We start from the raw sequence: 22,710 nt of genomic DNA on the forward strand, positions 1-22,710 counted from the left end.
TTAAACTTAAATTAATGTTTGATTCAAATGAACTAAATTCAAATAGAAATAACCCTAACATGACATTAAAATCAATTGACTTTAACTATTTTAGATTTAAATCAAATCAGAATGAATTCTTATTCAACTCAAATCCGTTCCTCAGTATATGGGTATTGTGCAAGAAATCAAATATCTAAATGATTGAATTCTAAAACATTCTGAAAGTGCCATAACATGTTTGAAATGGTTGAAGCATTTGAAAAAGAGGGTAAATTATTCACTAAAAATTCTGTCCTCCTTACATTCCATGTATATAGTTATCATCCATGATTTTATTATTAATTTATATTTAGGCAGCGTCGAAAGAGTACTTAGATTTATATTTACAATGATAATCCCCGAACGTCTTCCTAAATTTTCTACCGATTCATATTGTAAAAAGTTTCTGATATTTGCATGGGAGCTGCGTTTCAAAGCATAAGAATCTGGATCAACAAGAAAGGTGCAGGAAGAGAGCTATATTTGAAAACGAAAGAGAAAAAAATAAACCATAGAAACTCCATATTCTACATAATAACAAAATATAAATCAAATCAATAAAAGAAAAAAAAAAAAAAAAACAAGAAGAAGTCAACAAAATACAACTAGATCCAACACTAGGATTGTTTTGTATTAGTGTTTCTGGGTAGTCTTCTGATACTTGTCTTTGATCCAGTGAAACCCAACAGACGTCCCCTCCTTCACTTTCTTCAACCCAGTTGAAGCCACCGCTTTTGTCTTCTCCAACCCTTCTCCTACCTTCTGTTTATACTTGGCTCCTGTGCCATTGCTTTTCTTTTTCCCCTGAACGGCGACGGGGTCCGGGCCGTCATCCCATTGATCAGCCCACGATGTTCCATACGAATTGTGACCTTCCATTATCAGAAACTCCTGTCTTGCACCAAAAAGATTATCAAAATCGCTCGGGGATCAATATCTTTTATAGTTGATTTGGGTCCTAATCCAACAAGGTATATAAAATAGGGATATTTATTCCTTGGACCAATCTTATCTTCAGAGTCAAACACGTTTACTTTTCTGTATCTTTTTGGACAGGTATACCCTTCCGTTTTCCCCGAACTATCCTTTCCCAAACTACAAATCTTTTGCCAAGCGTGATTTGAAGCGTCATAAATACAACTTTAAAACCACACGAAACCGAGTGAGACAGCTAAGAACTGAAATCTACCCAAAAAAAATAAATATTGCATTAACTTTTTTTTTCTTCCGTTTTTTAAGTTTGAGAGAATCCGGAGATTTTTCTTCCTAAAAGGCAAGGGCATTTTGGGCATGGGATAAATTGAGGGAAGCGTGTAGAGTTGATGTTTCTTGAATGATCTAGAAAGCTTGACAATAGGGCTGCCCACCAACTGTCACGCCTTACACATTCATAACGCGATCGCCCTTCTCCAACCGTTTTTTTCACCAAGAAGCTTCTTCCCCAGAGACGGCGTTTTTGGTAGTTTATTCACCCAATTAATTGCTCTCCTATCCTAATCCTACAAGCAACACATGATTTTTATGGAAAATACTGGTTACAATAAGATGTTATTATATTTATTTATTTTCCAGAAATTTCAAATTTTCTGGAAATATGACAGTTTTTAATCAGTGATCAGATATGACCGCATTTTGAAAGTATTTGTTGTAAAGCAATCGTGATGTTTTCAGAGCATCTCCGGAGCTTTCCACCGGGTACAAATTCCGGTTGCTCTGCCAGTCATTTGTGAGCTTTATCCATTCCCGTCTCCATTCCTTCAAACGGAATCCATGCCCATTCTCCAGAGATTCTATCAAATATTTGAAATATATAGCTGCTCGGGGACCATAGTAATCTCGTAAAAGTCCACTCCAGTATTTATTTCCTGCCAGGGAAGAGAACAATGGGATTTTATATATTTGCAGTTACATATTTATGCATAGATTTTTACATACTAATGCTCTTACCATAGTCACGGAGCAGACTTGCTTCGTCCTCTGTGTTGTCGAACCACATGGTTATTTGAGTTCTTGCATTCCATTCAAATTGTTTTTGTTGAACTTCGTCTTGGGCAAGCTGCTTGGCACTTTCCAACCAAGGTCCGAGAAGAAAACCGTCATGGCATGCTAAGAGTGTATCCATATCCTCCACAAGTTCTAAAAACCTCCGACCGAGTCGCCCTACCTCATGAGCATCATTTAACTGATAGGCTTCTATGACCTCTAAGAATAGCTCGTTCGCATATTTCGCTAAAGCTTGTCTAGTCAGATCAACTAAGTCATACCTAACCATACAGTGAAAATAGTGGCAAAGAAGTAAGACACAGAAAAAACACAGGAGTTGCTAAAGATTCTGTAATTTGTGAAGAAACTAACGTATGCTAACCTGAAAGTGTTACTTGCTGATAGCTCATCCCCACTGGCGATGAAAAGTTTTAATGCTTGAATCACTTCAGCAGTTGAATACCATAGATGAGGATGATCATAGGAATCTGTTTGGCTCTTCATTAATGCACTTCTTGATAATGGTTTTCCATTGTGGTGAACCCTTTTATGAACAATAGAAATGAAGAATGGATCAACGTCCGGGAATGCTACGATTACATCCCTGTTTTTATCCTGTTTCAATATCATCAAGAATAGACAGATTACAAGACACAGATGTGCTTTTGTTATGGGCAAAATTGGCACTGATTATACAAGATCTGGGCGATGCATGTTTATCAAGGTTGAGGATGTAATTTCCAGCTACCATGGGAACAATTAACAAAATAATTACTCGAACAGGGTACTTACAAAGGCACCATCAGTGCAGTTGTAGAGTGTGTGGTATAATACATTCCAGGCGTCCTGTATTAAGGAAACTGATCTACCATATCGTCTTGCTGGATATTGGTCAATCCATACCTGAGAGGACAAAGATTGTCATGACTTTAGTTTTAAAGCATACTTTCCCTTTCATCAATATCCACCATCCTTCACAGAAGCCCAATTGTTGGAGAGGAAAAGGAAAAAAAAGCCTATTGTCTCGGTATACAGAAAAAAAAGCCTAAATTGAAGATATGAAGGTACTTCAATACTCAAGAACACACGGTGAGAAACTATCAAGATGGATGAAATGCAGAATCTGCTAAGAAATCCAACTTATTTGACGAGATGAGTAACATTTAATTCCTCTGTAGTTGACGTTCTATTATGTTTATCCATACCAGTAATGCAATTTAGTCAACAGAGGAACAAATTGTAAAAGTATGAACAGATCTGCCGAATGAAGTAGACATTATTTGTCATGGACAGATGCTTTGTCTAGGCATTAATTAACCATATTTACTTGCATCTTAACTCTTTCAAGGTAAGATATGCAACACATTGGGTATTAAAAATTTTTAAAATTACCTTTACATCAACTTTGTTGTGTTGAAATGCCATTTCAGACATGAGATCATAAACAACAGGATTCTGCTCAATACCTTCCATGGACATCCCAATGCCAACCTTCAGAGAAGTTATTAAATAGAATAAGATACATGATTGAAAGGAGTATCCATAATAATATAAGCAATTAATACTTCATGACACCATCTCTGCAAATGCATATGCAATTTCAGAGAGAGAAAGATATATTGGATTTCGGGCAATTTCAGTTGTCAAGGGGCTTTGAACAAGCAAAGAGGCAGCAGCAAAACCAATAAAAAGGCCAATCACTATATTATATGCGTTAACTCTTCTAAGTAGGGTTATTTCCATAGTTAAGTTTGCTAGTACACAGAAAAAATTTACACTTTTGAGAGAAGGTAGGCAGGTATCACTCATAAAAGTATGTTTGTTAATATGATTGCAGTGCAAAGTAAATTTTGAAAGAAAATATTTGGTCAGGAGATTATGCATGAGATAATTTAAGTGAATAGAATCTAAAAGAACAAAGATAGATTAAACTATCATGGCAGTAATGCAGTTAAAGTGCCATGGAGTATGATGAGGCAGCAAAATCCTGTGAGATTTAAAAATTGATAATATTCTGGAACAGGAACAATTCAAAAACTTGCCATTGTTGACTTTTCACTTAATCGAGCTTCAACTGGTCCAGAAGCTATTGAGTCTAGGATTCCATACATCTCAATGTTTCCTGCAAAGTTGTGAAGCATGCACCTGTAAAGCAGAACAACAACATTAATAAATTTCAGTTGAATCATACATCTTATTATCACTAAAGTTGGGTTCATAATAGATTGTTTTCCCAAAAGAAAATTAAAAAACGATTCATTCCTTATTCAAAATTTATAGAAATATTATATCTCGCTGGATTCCTGGAAACCATATCTCACCTTATAACTGAAGTTGGATTCCTAGAAAATTTTCTTTCTAGGGAAGGAAAATTAAAAGAGATTATACATTGCTCTGAATAAATTTTAAAAATATTTACATGCAATGTCAACTTTGATATGTAGTCCTCAATGGAGTCAGCTTGTGCATTGATCTAATTGGAAAGACTCCAAAAAGATGCCTTCTGTGATCCTGAGAAGCTGCTTAAATAAAAATGAGGTCTGGATGCTGCACTTATTTGATTCACCCACTCACCAGAATATTTATTAAAAATTCTACTTGAAAGACTGCATAAGATTATTTCAAATATTATCAGGATTATTTATATTAATGTAGACAGGAATTCAGTTGACTTTACACATCTAGGTCAAAATCTGTTGACTTATTATATACCTCATACTTATTATTGAGAGTTACACTGTGCTAAGGTACAATTTGTATATTATGCAGTATGTAGTTGGAAACTTAATAATGAGGAAAATGTCTCCTATTTAATTAAATTCACTGTTAGACATGAGTTTAGTTCAAGAATTATTTATCATGCTCATTCTTGATAAGAGGAGTTTCTGCCTATCATTGATAAATTATTGAAAAAATAAATTACCAGATGTATGGAACTCCATAAAACTGCTCTGAAGTAACCCATATAGGTTTCACTTCTGCAAATAAATCAAGGACAACCAACCTCCCCACAGGAACAGAATGTAGGAGTGCCTAGAAAAATTAACAGCTTAATTTAATGCCAGTAAGAGGGAATATTAGTCACAGCCAGTGTAAAAGCTCAACATCTGAAAACGGACTAGAAGGCAAACTAATACATCAAAATCTTCCAATTAAGACAACGGTGCATCAATGTCATCGTCCAAACAATGACCAAAAAATGTAAGCTATTGGCATGCTTCTGTTCACATATACACAAAAATTAACTTATGCTGGCACAGTTTTGTGTATAAACCTTATTTTTCTTCATTTATAGGGATGAAAATGCGGACCTTTAAATCGGATCCCCAGCTTGTTCCTCCATGAACAAAAAAGAGATTTTTCAATAGGAATGTCCCCTCCCCTATATATCTTTTAAACTTTTAAATACTAAATTACTTTTAAAATTTTGAATTATTATGAATATGTTTTGACACCTAATAAATATTTTTTATCTTTTTTGTAAGGATGGAAAGGGAGGAAAATTTTCCCTGTGAGGAGGGAACAAGGATTTTCCGCTATCCCTATATCAAAGACGGGGCAGGGATGGGGAAAGAGACAAGAATTAGGGTATTCGACCCCACCTTGCCTCGTTGCCATCCCTATTCACATACATGGGGACACTTTACAACAAACCAATAAGAATTTTCCTTTGATACTCCCCAAGAGATCATTCAACCAAGCCTGACTAGTGTATGGGCAATCCATATAATTAGCAAATGCAATATACTGGGTGAAACCATAAATGACCATACTTTATTTACTTCTGTTCTTTCTCATTTTTTTCCTTTTTTCAGTTGTTCCTTTCTCTATCAACTCCACATATGAAGAAAAAGTCACAAAATCCAACTCTTGTCTTCAATGGATTCAGTTGATGATGCAGATGCTTCATCAACTGAATCCATATAAAACCAGAAAAGCATAGTAACAGGGAGATCAGTAATGATAATGTGCTTAGAAATGGAAAAACATATAAAACCAGGAAAGCTGAATGATAGGAAAAAAAAAAAAAACCTTCATTTGTGTAGGCCTCCAGAATGGGTCATAAGAAAACAGCCATCCCTGTATTAATTATATGACAGATCCAATTAGAATGCAAAATAACATCTAATAATGATTGAAGATAGAATCTGGAGAATAAACTCTACTTTAGAAATTTAGGGCCTTGGTGGAGCAATGACTAAACGAATCAACACTCTGAATTAGAGCATATAAATCAAATTAAGCAGTGTGAATTGCACCAGTTTGACCATTTATTAAGATGATGGAAGCCTTACATAAATTATCCCCATGGGTAAATGGCAAAACTTGAAATTTCACCTGCATTAACCAAACAGCATCACTATCACCACTTTGCATTCCATTATAGATTGCTGCACCTAATGAAGAGATGTATTCTGGGTCATCAACTGGTGGAGTATTCTCATCAAATGTATCGCTGCAATTTTTCAATAAATCACACCACAATTATATGATCTAAATTAATCATAAATTATATAAAGTACAGGATTATAATTAAAACTGAACAATGCAAAACATAACACAATGTGTTGAGAACTAAAAAATCATTAATTATGATGGTGCACAAATCAGAGGCACAGAGGAAGGTATACAAAACTGAGATGACCAGAATACAATTCAAAGTGAGCAACAAAATGATGCATGGATGCTGGAGCAGAGTTGTGGTAAGAAAAATACAGAGATGAATAAAGATTCATTTCAGCTTTAATCACAACTATTATCTTACCAAATTTTGTATATTTTAAGAGAAGAGCTTACTAATTGAACATATATAAACAATAAAGATGGAATGATTGTCAGAGAAGGAAAAGCAAAAGATCTTACCAGTTGTATATGTGGCCAGTCTTTCCATACTCTGGCCAAAAAGAAATTGAAGCATTGTAAATTCTTGCATACTAATTAAGCAAAACAGTATAACTGCAACCGGATTTCATATGTATAAAAACCTTAAATTTAGAGGAATATGGGATTCAAACAAGCTCACCTTTCAGTTGTTGCTCAATAAATGCTCTCCCAATTTCAATGAATAAGGGATCAGTTGCATCAAGAAGATAAGTGCAGCACCATCTAGGGTCACTCTTTACAGAAAACCTAATGTGCAACAGAAAAGAATTAGTTAAGACTTATAAGGCCGTCATGTTTATGAATTTGGTGAACCCCTTAATTTAACTAAGTAAATCCCAACTGTTGGTGTCAACTACATGAATCCATGTTCAAAATTCAGCCTGGTCTATGTAGATACGTTAGCAAATCCTTGAGAATCATAACCTTTCTCACAAAATCCAACTATCTTATTTTGACCTTCTAAATCTTCCTTCAACTTGATCTCAAACATAGTGTAAATGATGAGGAACTAAATTAGATATAGTACTCACATAAGTGCTCTATGTTAGTATCTCATTCTGTTTGATAAGAAACAAAACACTGAACCAAGCCTTAAGAGCATATACCATTGAACCACACTCTATTGGTCCTTGAGAACATGGAGATTAATATGGTTCAAAATTCTAATTTAGAGATATCAAATGCAAATTCTACTATGAGGATCTGATTATGTTTGACCAAAAAAAAAAGCCTTGAACCAACCCTTAATAGCATGCATTGTTGAATCACACCAAATTAGCCCTCGAGAAAGTGGAAATTTATTACCATTCAAACTCTAGTTTAGAGACACCAAATGAAAAATTCATGTTAGAAATTAGGAATAGCAATACTTTACCAATTCCCTAAGCGTGTTATCTTTGCTAATGGAAATACGTTTTTCAGTGCTGCAGGGACATTTCCAGAAAAGGCTGGAAGTACTGTAAAGCAGATTAAAAAGCATTAGAAGTACACCAACACAAGGAAGGAAAAACAAATTGAAATCCATTTGCAAATTAAGTTTCCCCGATTACTATGGTTAACATAACCAAATCCATTTTAAAGTAATTCAACTTTTCTTTTGTAGGTATTCATACACTATGGAGGGAAAACCAATTGATTTTTCATCAGATCTACGTCAATTAGAAGTTTTAAAAATTGACAAATAAGAATTTAAAAAGCATGTCAATGCCATTCTGAAACAAGTATTTCAATAAATCCATTTTCCAAATCAAAGGTAGAAGATTATTGGGGAAAAAAAAAGGCTTCTAGAGAAAGAAGACCTTCTGTGGCAAAAAAAACAATTCAAATATTTTCATGATAATGAAAATAATAAGCCAACCAAGATACTGTTAGTGCAAATATCTGACAGGGTTAGAAAAGATAGATGGACTAGAATAACCTATTTACATTTTACAATACAAGTTTTACAGTCCATTGGAATTTTCACTAGCAACAAGTAGTTTGATATAGGAAACTGAAAGCTGAGAGTGGTTGTCGAACAAAAATGGTACCTGGAGTCATTCCAAATTCATGCATTCTGGCAAGAATTTTTTTCTGGAGGACTATTTGTTGTTCAAACCAACTTTGTGGCAGTGGTCCACCCCATCTATGATCAATACATTATTTTTTAATGATAAGTCAGAAGAGTCAGTAAATTTTTTTAAAAGAAGTTTCTGATTCTAAGAATTACTACAGTAAAATTCAACTAAAGAACGCTCTTTCTCTTAGGATCATCAAAGCCAGCATATTCAGAGGATTTATAGATTCCACAGAGTGAGATACGAGATATTTATCATTTCTACTATTTACGATCACTTTCAGGAAAAAAAAAATCAAATTAAACTAAAACATTGAGTAAATAACCAAAGGCCAAAAATTTCAATTCAAAATTCATTGCAGCATTTCTGAATAATGAATCAAACTTGACAAGCTTACCCGTGCAAATTTGCCATTCGTGACCATGCAAGAAATGCAGGACCACTGAAGAAGTCATCCAAATCTGAACGACTGATATTAAACTTCTGCTTGAGAGTAAAATGCATATCAGTAACAAAAATTTTGGCTACACTACTGTTGTGCATCCAAATTACCTAGTGGCAACCCATTTTCTCCACAAGAAAGAAAAAGCAAGCTACCATAAAGTGTAAGATATCAAAATTGTGAAAATTTGGAGCTCATAGAATAAATATGGTATAACAGTCCAATAAGAACACCTGGAAAACTTTTTGCCAAATAGTCTCTTGCCCTGTAAATGCCAATGGCAAATTGATGCCTTGGAGAGCCATCCAGTCAATTTCCTTTTCCCATCTTGTCCAGTCCCACCAAGCAAAAGAATCTTAGAAGTTTATAATCAAGTTAATTTACATTTCTCACTCCACGACGAAATAATTCGTAGCCACAGGAAAACTAAAATTTATGTTGTAGAAATATAGATTATAGAAAAAAAAAAAAAACAGTTTTGAAGCAGAAGCATACAGCTAGACGTAACAGCATTCTGGTAGTAATTCCAAGGAACGGGTCTCTTAACCAAAACTCCGGCATCATGAACACGGGGAAGAGAGCCTAACTTAGGCAATGAGGATACTTGAACACCACCAGTTTTTTCCCAAGATATATGTGAACCACACCAATGCTTCAAGTACCAGTGCAGTCCAGCCAAAACTTCAACTCCAGTTACCCCACTTATTCTACTCAAGACAAGCCAAAATTTCCATGAGCAATTCTATACCATGTTAGTAATCCAGTTACGCGGAAATCAATTTTAAGTAGATAAAGCGGAAATCAATTTTAAATAGATAAATAAAAATTAATTAAATGCTTCCAACATCTCCTATGATCCTCTTCTACCTTTCCGCATAATTCACACACAAAGTGAATCATATCCACCTTCAATTAGCTACGAAGAAGCCAATGCCACATGACCGGAGATACGCATTAAAAAAATTGGAATAAAGAAGTCTGAACTTACAAAATCTCTGGACCCTCGCGTGTATACTTAGAAGGATGATTTCTAATAACAAAGCAAGATTCTCCACCACATTGTTCCTGAAAGCAAAAGAAACAATACAATAAATCAAACATTACTAAAGTATCAAGAATAAACTTCATCTTCTTAGGTCTGAAAACAAACAAAAATTGTAAACCTTAGAGATAATTCGAAATTCGAAGGCAGAAGAATGAGAAGGAAGTAGGCGTTGAAGAGCACCGTACGCGGCAGCTACTTGGACTGATGGAGGAGCTCTCTCGTGGTCCTGAATCTCAAGAAGGCGTGAGATGTACTGAACTCCAATCGTCGATGATTGACCGAGGGTAAGAACAATTGAGAGCGCGATGAGAAGAAGCAAAATGGAGGGAAGTGAAGAGTCCATTGACGACAATGACTGAAGTGAAACGAGAAGTGAGTGATACACAAGTGAGAAAGAAGAATCCGTTTATGTAGAAATTAGAAATGTAGAAGATGAGAAGAAGGGATTCCATGGATGCATGAGACAAACAATTAACAAACGAACGGAAAGCCGGCTGGAGAGAGAGAAAAGTTAGTGTCGAGAGGACGGAAACAAGAAAGCGTTTCTGCGTTTGTTTCTTGCGTTTTAAATATTTGAAGAAGTCTTGAAATTTGGAGCCAAATCAGCCGAGTTCGCCCATGATGCACAATGCCTTCGTTGGGTTGGGTTTTGCTGCAACTCTGATAATCGTGGGCCTTGGCCCAGTGTGAATCTGAACTGTCCAATGGCTGTTTAATAGAATGGAATGCGGCATTTCCGACATTCGTTGCTTTTATTCAAATATCTTACATGGAAATGATCGCCTGTTTTATGAATTATCCGTAAGGATGGAAAGGATTAAGTTCCTGGCTGATCAGATGAACTTCCCACCGCCCGTTTGTTGATTACAAGACCTCAGCTCTCTGATGAAGTTTTAATCACCGACCCCATTGATTGTACAGCAATAAATCAATATTCTGCTTTCCTAGGAAACTTGTATGCAGTTCCAGAAGTGTATAAACGGATTAAGACAATATAACATCAATGTTTGTAAATCTTTTGCCTCCTACAAGTGGATAACAGAGGCATTTTATGACCAAAATTTTCAACTACTGCATCATTTTCTGTTCAATCTTTGGTCTTTTGTCTGGGTTCAAAGTTACTAATCCAGCAACTGCAGAATCCCCACAAAGTCACACTCAAGAAAGGACAATGAAGGTACTTCTTTTCTGGAAAAATATTTCAAGTTTAGAGCAAATTAAGTGAAGCATATAGCGGGAGAACCGGAGAAGTGATATAGACTTGTGGGCTGTAGTGAGAAAGTGAAAGCTAATTCACATGGGTCGATTCCACCTAATCTATAATACAACATTAGAACCTATGAGCCCTTTCTTTTCTCTATCTCTCGTTCTTCCAAAATCATGCACCTTTGTAGGTTCCACATGAAAAAACAAGAAAGGAAATTAAAAACCTCAATACTGTTTAACCAGGCGCATACAAACAATTCTTCCCGCGCACCCATGCACTGTGTTGAGAGGGCTCTCAAGAGACCCACCTATTTAATTAATGAAATAGTTTTAAAGGTTTACTTTAAAAGAGTTTTATCTTGAGTGAGAACCTCCAACTGTCAGCCAGACTTTTAGCTTGATAATCCAGGGATTGGAAGATGACTGCAGTTTTTCTATTTCCTTTGGAGGAAATCATGTGATGAGTTTTTCCTCGCTGAATAAAGAGACAGACACATTTCACCTACTAAATTTAATGAAGGATAAAGAGTTGCATTATTGTTTTCTAGTTTTGGTTTTGAGTCTTTTGAGCATTCTTATCTGGAAGTTGAAGCAGCTATTTTATTTCTCTGTTCCCCTGCAAAGGACCTCCATCCAACAATAGATTAGTGTTAAACTGGGCCACTCTTGCTGCCTCTTTTGCAAAAGTAATCCTTTATCACAAATGCTCTTTTCTTCTCTATATATTCACTCAGTTTGCCTTCTCCTAATTCACATGCTCTCTCAGCTACATGGGAATCATGGCATGCTGTTGCCACTCAAATTGTGATTGTGAATCTCAATCTGCCAGCTTCCGATCAGACTTGCCAACACCGGCCCTTACTTCTCAGCCAAGTCTCCACTCAGTTCCTTCCCTCACTTCACAAACCCACCAGAGACAAAGTAATGTTTCCACCATCCATTATCACTGCCTCACCACTCTAAAAGGCCACAATTCTTATGCATCCTCCCTCACCCTTGCTGGCAAATTCTTATATGTGGGCTCTTCTGACAGAGAAATTCGCTTGTGGGATTGCAATCCTTTAACTTTACAGCTTGATCAAGAAATTATGAACAACAACATAGTAGCTGTTGGCAAGGGCGCAGTGAAGTCCCTAGTTGTGTTAGCAGACAAGCTCTTTAGTGCTCATCAAGATCATAAAATTCGGGTGTGGAAAATCAACAACGAAGAGCATGATCATCATCAGCAGAAGTACACTCGTTTGGCCACACTACCAACCCTCAGTGACCGCGCTTTGAAGCTACTTTTTCCCAAGAATCATGTGCAAATTCGGAGACACAAGAAATCCACTTGGGTCCATCATGTTGACACAGTGTCAGCTCTTGCTTTAACCAGCGATGAGACTCTTCTCTACTCAGTATCATGGGATCGAACCATCAAAATTTGGCGAACGTCTGACTTCAAGTGTTTGGAGTCTATCACAAACGCTCATGATGATGCAATAAACGCAGTAGCATTATCCAAGGATGGACATGTTTACAGTGGATCAACTGACAAGAAAATCAAAGCGTGGAGAAAAAAATCCGGAGAGAAGAAACATTCTCTAGTTTCAACTCTGGAGAAACACAAATCTGGGATTAATGCCTTGGCGCTGAGCACTGATGGGTTTGTGTTGTACTCAGGTGCATGTGATAGATCGATACTAGTTTGGGAGAAAGAGGAGAGTGGCAACATGGAGCTTGTAGGAGCCTTGAGGGGTCACACAAAATCCATATTGTGCATTGCTGTGGTTTCAGATTTGGTGTTGAGCGGTTCGGCGGATAAAACCATTAGAATATGGAGAGGAATTGATAGAAATTACTCTTGTTTGGCAGTCCTGGAAGGCCACAAAGGCCCTGTCAAATGTTTGACTGCAGCCATTGATAAGAACTATAATCACTCTGATGCCACTTATCTTGTTTACAGTGGAAGTTTAGACCGGGACATCAAGGTATGGCAGATTTTTGTTCCTCTTCACTAGAAAAAAAAAATAGTTCTCATTTTTCTTCTGGGGATTTATGTACATAAGCAATGAGATTGTGTATTTTCTTTAAGAGCTCCTCCTTGCTTTCCTGGAAAGTTCCGGCGGCAGATTTGTCCTAATCTTTTCGAATGCATAACTTTAGTCCTACCACTTTCAATGGATTGGCTTTCATTATAATTTTATGAAGTGAAATTCTTTCTTTATTTTAGGAAACATCCACTTGGATTGTGGGACTCAGAAGAGACAGCCATGCCTGGCTGTAAAGTCACTCACCAGTACCTTAAATATGGATTAGTGGCGATTTTTATTCTTGCTTGCCTTCCAAATCAAGAATAACCTGTTTCCAAGTACGATTGTTCCCTAAATCTCTCCGTATTTAATAAATTGAATAGCTTACATGTCTGGGACATGTCTGGCTTATAAAAAATGAATATTTATTTTGGCAAAACAAAAGAAAATGAATAAGAAAAATCCCAAGGTTTCGCATTCATATCCTTTTTGTTGAGAGGATGCAACCACTGTTGCCGGCTAAACTATCCTTTCAGGCAAAATCCCACCACTTCAACTTCCACTTCCACTTTGATTTCCACCTTTCAGTTATCCAAAAGTCAGTAGCTATTAGAGAGAGTGGTCCTGAAAGAAGAGGAGGATTGAATTGAATAAATTTCTTCAAACAAATAATGGCTTATTGGTTTACCAAATTAGTGATTATTTCAAATAAATAAACAAAAAGCTTGATTAAAAAACTTAATTAAGAAGAAAGCTGATGTCTTAGAAATCTACCTATGTAGCGTAATATATGTACATCAGTTTCACCTGCTTATCTGATTACATGTGGCGGTAGAGTTAGGAAAAAGTCATTTTATTATGGCAACTTTTTCAACCTAGTATTGGCCTGGAAAGACAAGCGGATGAAGATTCATTCAACACCCGTCACCATAATCATTCTGTGTTACCTGCATTAATAATCTATCAACACGTGTCAGTGCCAGATAAATAGTAGGTAAAAAGATGCTGGGTACCACTGACCTGAATATAAAATAAGTAATCAGGGAAGTAATAATCCATCTTTTATTCTTAATTTAAAGAATAAAACGTCCTGAATTAGGATGGGAACGGCCTCTTGAGCCCCATTAAACTTTCTTCACTCAGATGGCATAGTAATATATGATGCTCTTTGTATGAGCAAACAGAGAATTGGAGAGCAAGTTTCTTATTGTAGAGATCTTGTTGGCCAATAAATTAATCAGACCCATAGAAACCGACATGGTTAAGGCTAGGTATATATATACCAGCTGCTCATGTTTCTCTAAAAAGGAAATGTATTTAGTACAACTATTTCCAGAAAATTTTCTTCTTTCAGAAGGGAAACAAAAAACTAAAATTAGAAAATATGGATTTAATCCTGCTGCAGAAACAGACCAAATATTATGTTTCTTCTCTGTCATACCTATAGCCGTATTTGCAGTTTATCCATAGGCAGTTGATGTGGTGCAGGAGGTAGAATGAGATAAAAACAACAGGCAGAACCAGCACCCAGTTCATCTATAATGGCATTTTTGCAGGAGTACCTGGATCACGGGGATACTTTTTTGGAGTACAGCGATCTTTCAAACATACAATGGCAGTTCGTTGTCCAAATGGGCTCTGTGATTCCACTGCATGCAATTAAGGAGATTATCTATCATTTGAACCAGGAGCCATTATACGGTAAGATTTTAATCATGGAACTACTCAGACCTATATTTGATAATTTAAAGCTCAGTTAAAACCAAGAAATGATATGGACCTTTAACTGGCTTAGATCAAGGATGAAACTAAATTTACATGTGACCATTGATGTTATACTTATGGCTAACAACGCTGGACCATTGAGTAAATTTCACCAGCCAATATATGGACCTAAAAACAGGTAGCAAGCGCCTCTGCCATGGAAGTCATAACAATGTCAACTTCATTGTTCAATGCTCACCTTTGCAGAAGCACATCAAGACTTGGACTCAGAGTAAGGTTCAACTAAACATAACAATAATCTACTAAAGCGGTTTTCCTTGCATCATTTCTGTGCACCTGCCATGCACTTGCAAGTCATGTCAATCTAATCTGGTCCCATCCCATTTCCAAATGTTGAAGTGGACAATATGCAAGGAATCTCTTTCTAGAAATCATAATTCATTAAACAATTGTCATTATTTTCAACCAGAGGACATCTTAACCTAAATTTCATCTTTCTTTAAGAAGTTAAGAAGCTATTTTATTGACATAACAGTGTGAAAAATCTGAAAGAAAAAAAGAGGGCTCTTAGAAAAAGAAATTACCTTGATACTGAAAGTAAATTTCCAATGAAGCAATTAACCAACCAATAAGCATATGCATTATCACAGACATCATAGAAAGATAGTACACACCTGTGCACAGTTGCAATAAGGAAGCGCCCATCAGCTGAACTGCTCTTTCAGCATTTCTAACTTCCTCCTATCCATGGTGCATTAAAATTTAAAAATTAGTTGAAGTTGCCCTAGATTGAAAAGAAGGAAAGAATGGCGGCATATAAAAGTATAAAAGAACTCTTATCTGTAATTGCACATTTTATTTTAGTTATCATATTGTATTATACATAGTAAAAAAAACTAAATCTGAATTGACCTTTTCACTTGGAAAATCAAGTATTACTGAAAATTGCAAGTATAAGATCAATTTTCAACATAATGAAGAGCATTTTGATTTTCAATTCTCCTTGTGATCCAAATCTGTAGTAGAGATATTTACCTTAGGATCATGACCCTTTGCAGCAACAAACAACCCACCAACACGAACAAGGGGAAGACAGTACTCAGCTGGGATCAAATGAAAAAAGGCACACCGACTTAAGCACGAATGAACCACTTCAGTCCTAAAGATGTAAATAAAATCATGACCAGAACTCATCATAATTACCTAAAATTCTCATTTCAGCAACAGCTCTGGCCACTGCTACATCAAATTGCTCTCTAAAGCAAAGATTTTGCCCCAAATTCTGTCCTATAAGAAAGGTTGCAAATTATTTTAGCCAGTAGAAGGTTAACGATGAGTAAACACAAAAATTTCACGCTGCAGGAACCAGAGAAAGAAACAGAGGAGTTAGCTAGTCTAAGTCATTATAGAAAGTAACTTTTCTTTGATACATTAATCTACTACAAAGAAAACCACAGCATCATGAAAAAGACAACAATTGAAAATAAGTCTCAAAATTGCATGATCCAGACAACAAAGAAATTAGTTATAGGTTCAATTAGAAGTTATTGTCATCAACTTGAGACCACATTATAACTTTTTCTAATCTTGGTGACATAAAAGCATTATTAAATATCATTGGCCGCCTAGTTACTCAATAATTCATAATTCATTCAACTCCAACTGTGCAAAAATTTTCCCTTAACAAATAAGGAAAACATCAAAAAGGGGGAAAAGACAAAACGAAAAGATGAAAATTTACTTTTTCAAATTTTGCCCACATATCCACACATTCATTCCGTGTTACATTAGTTCTCAGGTAGGTTGGTAACATTTAATTGTCCTTCGACATAAAAAAGCAATAATCCATAACTAGTGGTAGTGAAAGCATATTAATTATGAATCAAGAAACAATCCAATATCAGCATATCCATATGCTTAACAATGCAAAAGCTGAACGCAATTCAAGTTTTCTAAAAGAAAGAAGAAAACTTACCTCTGCCCTTCCCCTTACAACTTTAACATTTGACAATCCAGTTAAACTAACCGCATGCTCCAAGAAGACACAACGCTTGTTCATTGACTCTAAAAGCGTTACTTTCCAACCTGATCATATAAAATTTTCAAGATACAAAAAAATCAAAACTAGCCCAACAAACAAATAAACAAAAATTGACCTTATTAATGTATAATTGAGCGACCCATAATATAACTAAGTTGAAATAAGCCACCTGGGCAAGCTATAGCCAAAACTAATCCTGGTAGCCCAGCACCAGTCCCAACATCAACAAGGCTAAGATTGTCGCTTGAACCGCTGCAATGTGAAGTATAATTATTATATATAGGAGGTAGTATTGCAAGTGAATCCTCGATATGTCTTTCCATCACTTCATTCACCTCTTTAACAGCCGTAAGGTTCATTTTCTACAAAGTTCAGAGCAATGATTTCAGCTAATGAGAACAAGAACGAGATACATAATGAAGCAAGTAGGTAATGAACAGAAACCTGGTTCCATTGAAGAAGGGAATCAACGTAGAGACGAATCTGGTCCTGTTGTTGGAAAGTTAGGGTTTCAAAATGTGAAGAATTTAGAACTCTGGTGGTAGTTAAGGGTTTTGCGCGAGCTCTACAAGTAATAAACGTGTTTGGATTTGAAGGCGAAAGGTGTTTGATTAATGTCCTGTGAGAGAATGTTGACTGAAACCGGAAGTGGAAGTTGGGTGTCTTGAAACGGCAGATCAACATCATCTTGGGGCGCGCTCTTTTGGCTCCGTCTTCTTTGTTGCTTCCAACTTCAATTTTTGGGTGGCCAAAACACTTCCTCCACCCATCCTTCTCGATTTACACTATTCAAAATTTTTCAAAAATTTAAGTACTCATGTACGTTTTCTAACTTTTAGTGTGATACGAAATCAACTAAAATCAAGCTAAACATTTTGCTTGATTTCGATATGGTTTTCGTATCGAAAAATTATCGAAGAAAGAGAAAATACTAATGATAGAGTTAACAATATATTAAAGTAAATCATAAAAAAAAATAATACATTTTATAAAAGATATAATTATAATATTTTGAATTTTTATAGACAGTTGCTAATTTAAATTATGACAACTCTACATAGATCAGAAAAAAACTTTTTAAAATTAAGTTAAAAAAATAGAATAAATTTTTTTTTTAAATAAAATTATTAAATAACGTTTTTACTTTTTATATTAACAATAAAATTTTATAGATATAGGATGATATATAGATATTTAAATTTTTAAAAGGTTGTCGGTATCAATTAGAAATAGAGTAAACTTCGGGTAGGAATAAGTTTTTTGCCCTTTTAAGTTTGACAATTCTAATTGTAAAAAAGTAATAGCATAAGCTTTCACTTTTTAGTACTATATTTGTATGTGTCATTATTTAATTATGTATTTTTTATATTTAATTTAAAATTATTTAATTATATCATAATATATATAAATATAAATTTATTTATATATTTAAAATAAGTACGTATAATTTTTTTTTATTTTTACTTTATTGTTTTTGTAATATTTATATTAATACACATTTAATTTAAAATACATGACTGGGCCCAATTCGGCGAGGCCCAATTAACTCTAAAGAATAATTTTGTACGGACAAAATATTCACATAAACTAATATTATAAATAAACAATACATCAAATTTATAGATTTGTAAATGAAGTCTCAATGAAAATTTGTTTTCACTATATTTCACTTTAAATTTATAAATTACTGAATCTTCAAAATTTTAAATATAAATTATCATTTATTATAAAAAATTAATCACATAACCTTTTTCTAATTAGATTAAACAATTTTAACCTAATTTTTTTTATTATATTAATGGAGTCAACAAAAAATGTTTTGTTGAAATTGCCCACACACCCACCTATCTAGGCTTGACTCCTACAAGCCAACCCACTTACTGTTTTTAGAAAACTAAGGTAATATAATCACACAATATTATAATAATATCGATAATGGGTCTAATGACGGATTCAAAGACATAATACAATAGGTATCAAAATTAAATAAAAATATAAATATAAATGTAAAAGGTCAGTTAAGAAATGATGAAATCTAAAAAAGATCATTATAAAATTTTAGGGATTATTTTGATATTTTAAATATATTAAATTAGTAATTTTTTAAGAGTAAAGGGTATTATAGTAATATCGACAATGGATCGAGTAATAGACTCAGAGATATAATACAAAAAGATTAAAATTAAATAAAAGTAAAAATATAAAAATTCAATTAAAAAATAATAAAATCTAATAAAAATTAATATAAAATTTTAAATATATTAAATTGGTAATTTTTAACATCCTGGTTCTGCCCTGGAATGGGTCCTATTCCAAATTCCAGGAGGATACGCATCTGCCGTATATAATGTCAGTTTCATATAAAATGTAGACAGAATTATGCATATTTGTATCTTAGTGAAACATAGTACTGTAGATTGACGCTTGCATGTCATAGAAGACTGCTAACTTCGAAAAATTGTGAAGAATAACGACATGGATGGCCCCAATGTTTTGAGAATTATATAATAATAAGAATCCATAGAGATAATAAGCAAGGCGTGAAACACTGTGAACTTTTGATTCTTCGAGTAAGTTTCAACTTTCATAAAAAGATTTGTATATCTGGAAATTTCTTTACTTTATTTATTCCAGAGTTTCATTTCTGCGGTTTTCCTTTTTTATCTTATATATACGTTGTTTGTTTGCGACTATTTTCTTTTCATTTTCTTATATATAAAGGATCGAGAAAGTGGAACAAAAAGGCTGGCTCATGTGAGGCCTTGATCAGAGTAAACATAACGTTATTGATCAAAGGTTTACATGGTTTTTTCTGTTGGCCAAAGGACTTATCCCCACCCAAGGTTTTTTGTATTTTTAAATTAGTGTTCATTAACTATTAAAAATTTTAAATATCTATTCATAGGTTATTAAAATTGAGAGAATTAGTTAAGTTTTAAGAGTAAAATCGTTATTTTATTAGTAATATATTAAAAATAATAAAATATTATTTATTTTTCCCTTATATTTAAAAAACTAACAATTTTTATCTAACGTTAAACTTTGAAATGTTATATTTTTCTCTATAAAAGTTTCTTTTTTTTTTTTTCTTTTTTTTCCAACACTCCCGATTGACATCTCTCTCTCCCATTTGTCAGCACCATCTCTAGACAAAGAATGTTATCTCCATCTTTGGACAAAGAGCATTTGTCTTCATCTAATAACAAATAACAAAGATGTTCTTTGGCTTATTTTTTTAATGGTTACTTCATTCAAATCGGACACCTCTTAACCACTCAAATCACTCCTCGGGGACGGTTTATATGGGTTGTTTCTGCTAACCCTACAGCGCTGTATGTTTAAATAAACCAGTTAAAGCTTTTCCAAAACCTATGCCTGAAACTGCCACAGAATTGTTTCAGCAAAATAAATAAAGAGATATGGGGAATGCAAACCTGCAGATTCTATATGGCTAGAGCCTCTGCCCGACTCATCGTTTAAAGCTATTCAAACAGTAAGCCTAAGTAAAAATATGCTCAAAGAACAAAACAAATTAATCGGGAATATGTAATCATTTATGTTGACAGTAAAGATTGTTACATTTCAGGAACATGAAATAAACAATTTTGTCCTCAGTCCGACTTGTTTAATCAGCACATCCTTTTGGCAGGGAAGACGATATATATATATATATGATTCCTGAGTCGTATGAATTATGATTCCTCTGTCATTCTTCATTTTGCTACTTGTTATGAATCTGTGCCCTGACAAATTCCCATCTTTAACTAAACCCAATAAAGTTTAAGCATTTTCATTTCACCTTCATTTCACATACAGTCACAAACAGCCTTTTGTTGCTGTAGTGTATATTAAACTACATTTTTACATTGTAAAATACTCAAGGGAAATTCATCTAAACCCTAAAGCCTCCCAAATCATATTTCAACTGATGATTTTTGCAATATTTACCATGAAAGAATAAACGTGATTGGATAGCACAGTGAAGGCTACAAGAGGAGGTGTTGCATGGGATTATTTTCATTCATGCCCCAGCTCTTGTTCTGTATGAAAAAGGAATTTGATACATCTATTTCTCTTTCTCTCTCTCTATTATAGAAATAACTTGGATTTTTCTTCAACGGCATCAGCCAGCAGCAATCATCATGCCTTCCTCCTCCTTCATGTTCCCTCTGATTTATCTCCACCATCATCATTACCCCCTCACCACCACTTCAAACCCCACCTCCCTTTTACTTCTTCACATCCCAAAACCAAAACAGCAACAACAAGAATCAACCGAACAAGAGGAAGAAGAAGAAGGAGGAGGAAAATTAATTAAAGAGAGGGTTTATATCAACTACATGTGATAAAAACCCTACTTCTTTTTTAACTTCTCTTTAATCTTTTCAAGAGTTAAGGGTCTTTTAATTTCCTTAAAGGATCCAACAACAACTCTGCGGGGAATCAAGCGTCTCGGTCCGATTATTCGCTAGATCAGGCAAATCATACAACAGCTACTTCACAAGTTTTGGCTACATGGTGTTTCTTCATTTTCATGGTGATGATAATCACTTGATTGATCGTAAAACTTCAAAGTTTGTTTGCATATGTTCTTATATATTAATTATTATAATTTGTGTGAATGGATGTTTATAAATCTTTCCGATCTCTCTTTCTCATTCAATATTTCTATCCTTTCTGCGAGATTTCTGTTTGGATGCTGTTGGAACAGAAGTGATATTAATTTGCAGTTTGAAGGATTCAGTGCCTCATCCCTCATGTACATTTATAGCAATATGCAGTAAATATTTTTTCTGTTAATCTTCAAGACATGAACATCCCTAAACTCTGCAAGACCTTCCATTCTTCTAACCATATGGAAAACTTCATCAATTACATTTGCTCAACAAACTAGGGTTTCTTGTATTTACGCCTCTAAGTCTTTATTGTTTCATTCTTATTCATAAACTTAGCTAGATCTTCCTAAGATCGGTGGTCATTTATAAATGGGATATTAAATTTTTGCCCTATAATGGGACCACTTATATTTTTATACCATATTTTTTTATACTTTAACATTTTTACTATTTTATGCGTTAAAATATCTAAATTGTTCTTGTTTTCAATTTTATAAAGATTTATGTTTATGATTTTATATAAAATATAATTTATTATTGTTTAATGTTATGATTTCATGTTATTATATTGTTTAATATTATTATAATATAGTTAAAGTATTAATGGTTAAAATTGGGAATGAGTTAATGAAGATTCAAACTTGCATAAAAAACTTGTTCTTCATTTGTTTTGGATAAAAAACACACGAAGAATAGGTTGACGGGAACACCAAAGCTTGTCGTTAATGCCAATGGCAATCCATTCTTTGTGTTTTTATCTAGATCTAGATCTTCATCAATTCATTCTCAGTTTAATTATAAATACTCTAACTATATTATAATAATATTAAACAATATAATAATATGAAATCATAATATTAAATAATAATAAATTATATTTTATATAAAATTATAAATATAAAATTTTATAAAGTTAAAAACAAATACAATTTAAGTATTTTAATATATAAAGTGATAAAAATATTTAAATTAAAAAATATAATATAAATATATAAATAAAGGTATTTTAGGGAAAAAGATCAATATCCCTTCATAAATTGCACATAAATATATGTATACATTCCCATCAAATTCGTACTGTGATACTTTTATTAGATCTAGAAATGATGCAGTAATCTGGGATATATCATGAATTGAAATAAATTAATTTCTAAAGTCTTTGCATTCGTACTGAGTGTA

The 22,710-nt window shown here is 34.0% G+C and overlaps 4 protein-coding genes across 11 annotated transcripts; 1 reads left to right on the plus strand and 3 right to left on the minus strand.

Moving 5' to 3' along the window:
* Positions 1-485: 485 nt before the first annotated feature.
* Positions 486-900, minus strand: LOC123210235. The gene has a single exon (XM_044628480.1). The coding sequence runs from the start codon at positions 898-900 to the stop codon at positions 655-657; it is 246 nt and encodes an 81-aa protein (XP_044484415.1). The 3' UTR covers positions 486-654.
* On the minus strand, positions 554-10,448 carry LOC123210234 (alpha-N-acetylglucosaminidase-like). The gene is made up of 18 exons (XM_044628479.1): positions 10,050-10,448; positions 9,875-9,951; positions 9,382-9,593; positions 9,120-9,241; positions 8,842-8,927; positions 8,418-8,512; positions 7,763-7,844; positions 7,028-7,134; positions 6,868-6,898; positions 6,343-6,460; positions 6,037-6,084; positions 4,928-5,037; positions 4,047-4,149; positions 3,397-3,495; positions 2,797-2,907; positions 2,387-2,619; positions 1,969-2,285; positions 554-1,886 (listed from the first exon to the last, which is right to left on the minus strand). Exons 1-18 carry the CDS (start codon positions 10,272-10,274, stop codon positions 1,630-1,632), a joined length of 2,433 nt encoding a protein of 810 aa, XP_044484414.1. The 5' UTR covers positions 10,275-10,448; the 3' UTR covers positions 554-1,629.
* A 1,013-nt stretch (positions 10,449-11,461) lies between these two features.
* Positions 11,462-13,348, plus strand: LOC123212430 (protein JINGUBANG-like). The gene has a single exon (XM_044631560.1). It carries the CDS (start codon positions 11,908-11,910, stop codon positions 13,135-13,137), a length of 1,230 nt encoding a protein of 409 aa, XP_044487495.1. The 5' UTR covers positions 11,462-11,907; the 3' UTR covers positions 13,138-13,348.
* Positions 13,349-13,493: 145 nt separating this feature from the next.
* Positions 13,494-17,842, minus strand: LOC123212431 (ribosomal RNA small subunit methyltransferase G). 8 transcript variants are annotated; one of them, XM_044631567.1, is made up of 9 exons: positions 17,360-17,842; positions 17,085-17,277; positions 16,850-16,959; positions 16,078-16,156; positions 15,910-15,977; positions 15,549-15,615; positions 14,712-14,798; positions 13,957-14,096; positions 13,494-13,773 (listed from the first exon to the last, which is right to left on the minus strand). In XM_044631567.1, the coding sequence occupies exons 1-8, from the start codon at positions 17,600-17,602 to the stop codon at positions 14,083-14,085; spliced, it is 861 nt and encodes a 286-aa protein (XP_044487502.1). In that variant the 5' UTR covers positions 17,603-17,842; the 3' UTR covers positions 13,494-13,773; positions 13,957-14,082. The 8 variants fall into 8 exon arrangements, with proteins under 8 accessions (XP_044487502.1, XP_044487503.1, XP_044487504.1 ...); XM_044631568.1 differs by having other exon boundaries at positions 13,924-14,096; XM_044631569.1 differs by having other exon boundaries at positions 13,924-14,109; positions 17,360-17,841.
* Between the last annotated feature and the right edge of the window lie 4,868 nt (positions 17,843-22,710).

Source organism: Mangifera indica, chromosome 3 (assembly GCF_011075055.1).
Source record: "Mangifera indica cultivar Alphonso chromosome 3, CATAS_Mindica_2.1, whole genome shotgun sequence".
NCBI lineage: Eukaryota > Viridiplantae > Streptophyta > Magnoliopsida > Sapindales > Anacardiaceae > Mangifera > Mangifera indica.

Coding starts and splice junctions, on each gene's coding strand:
- LOC123210234 (XM_044628479.1), bottom strand. CDS start 10,274: ATGGACTCTTCACTTCCCTCCATTTTGCTTCTTCTCATCGCGCTCTCA. Junction 8,928..9,119: donor TTTGGCAAAAAGTTTTCCAG/GTGTTCTTATTG, acceptor ACTCTCAAGCAG/AAGTTTAATATCAGTCGTTC. Junction 6,085..6,342: donor ATGCTGTTTGGTTAATGCAG/GTGAAATTTCAA, acceptor TAATTAATACAG/GGATGGCTGTTTTCTTATGA.
- LOC123212430 (XM_044631560.1), top strand. CDS start 11,908: ATGGGAATCATGGCATGCTGTTGCCACTCAAATTGTGATTGTGAATCT.
- LOC123212431 (XM_044631566.1), bottom strand. CDS start 17,602: ATGATGTTGATCTGCCGTTTCAAGACACCCAACTTCCACTTCCGGTTT. Junction 17,278..17,359: donor CCCTTCTTCAATGGAACCAG/GTTTCTGTTCAT, acceptor TGAACTTTGTAG/AAAATGAACCTTACGGCTGT. Junction 15,978..16,077: donor TGCTGAAATGAGAATTTTAG/GTAATTATGATG, acceptor ATTTGATCCCAG/CTGAGTACTGTCTTCCCCTT.
- LOC123210235 (XM_044628480.1), bottom strand. CDS start 900: ATGGAAGGTCACAATTCGTATGGAACATCGTGGGCTGATCAATGGGAT.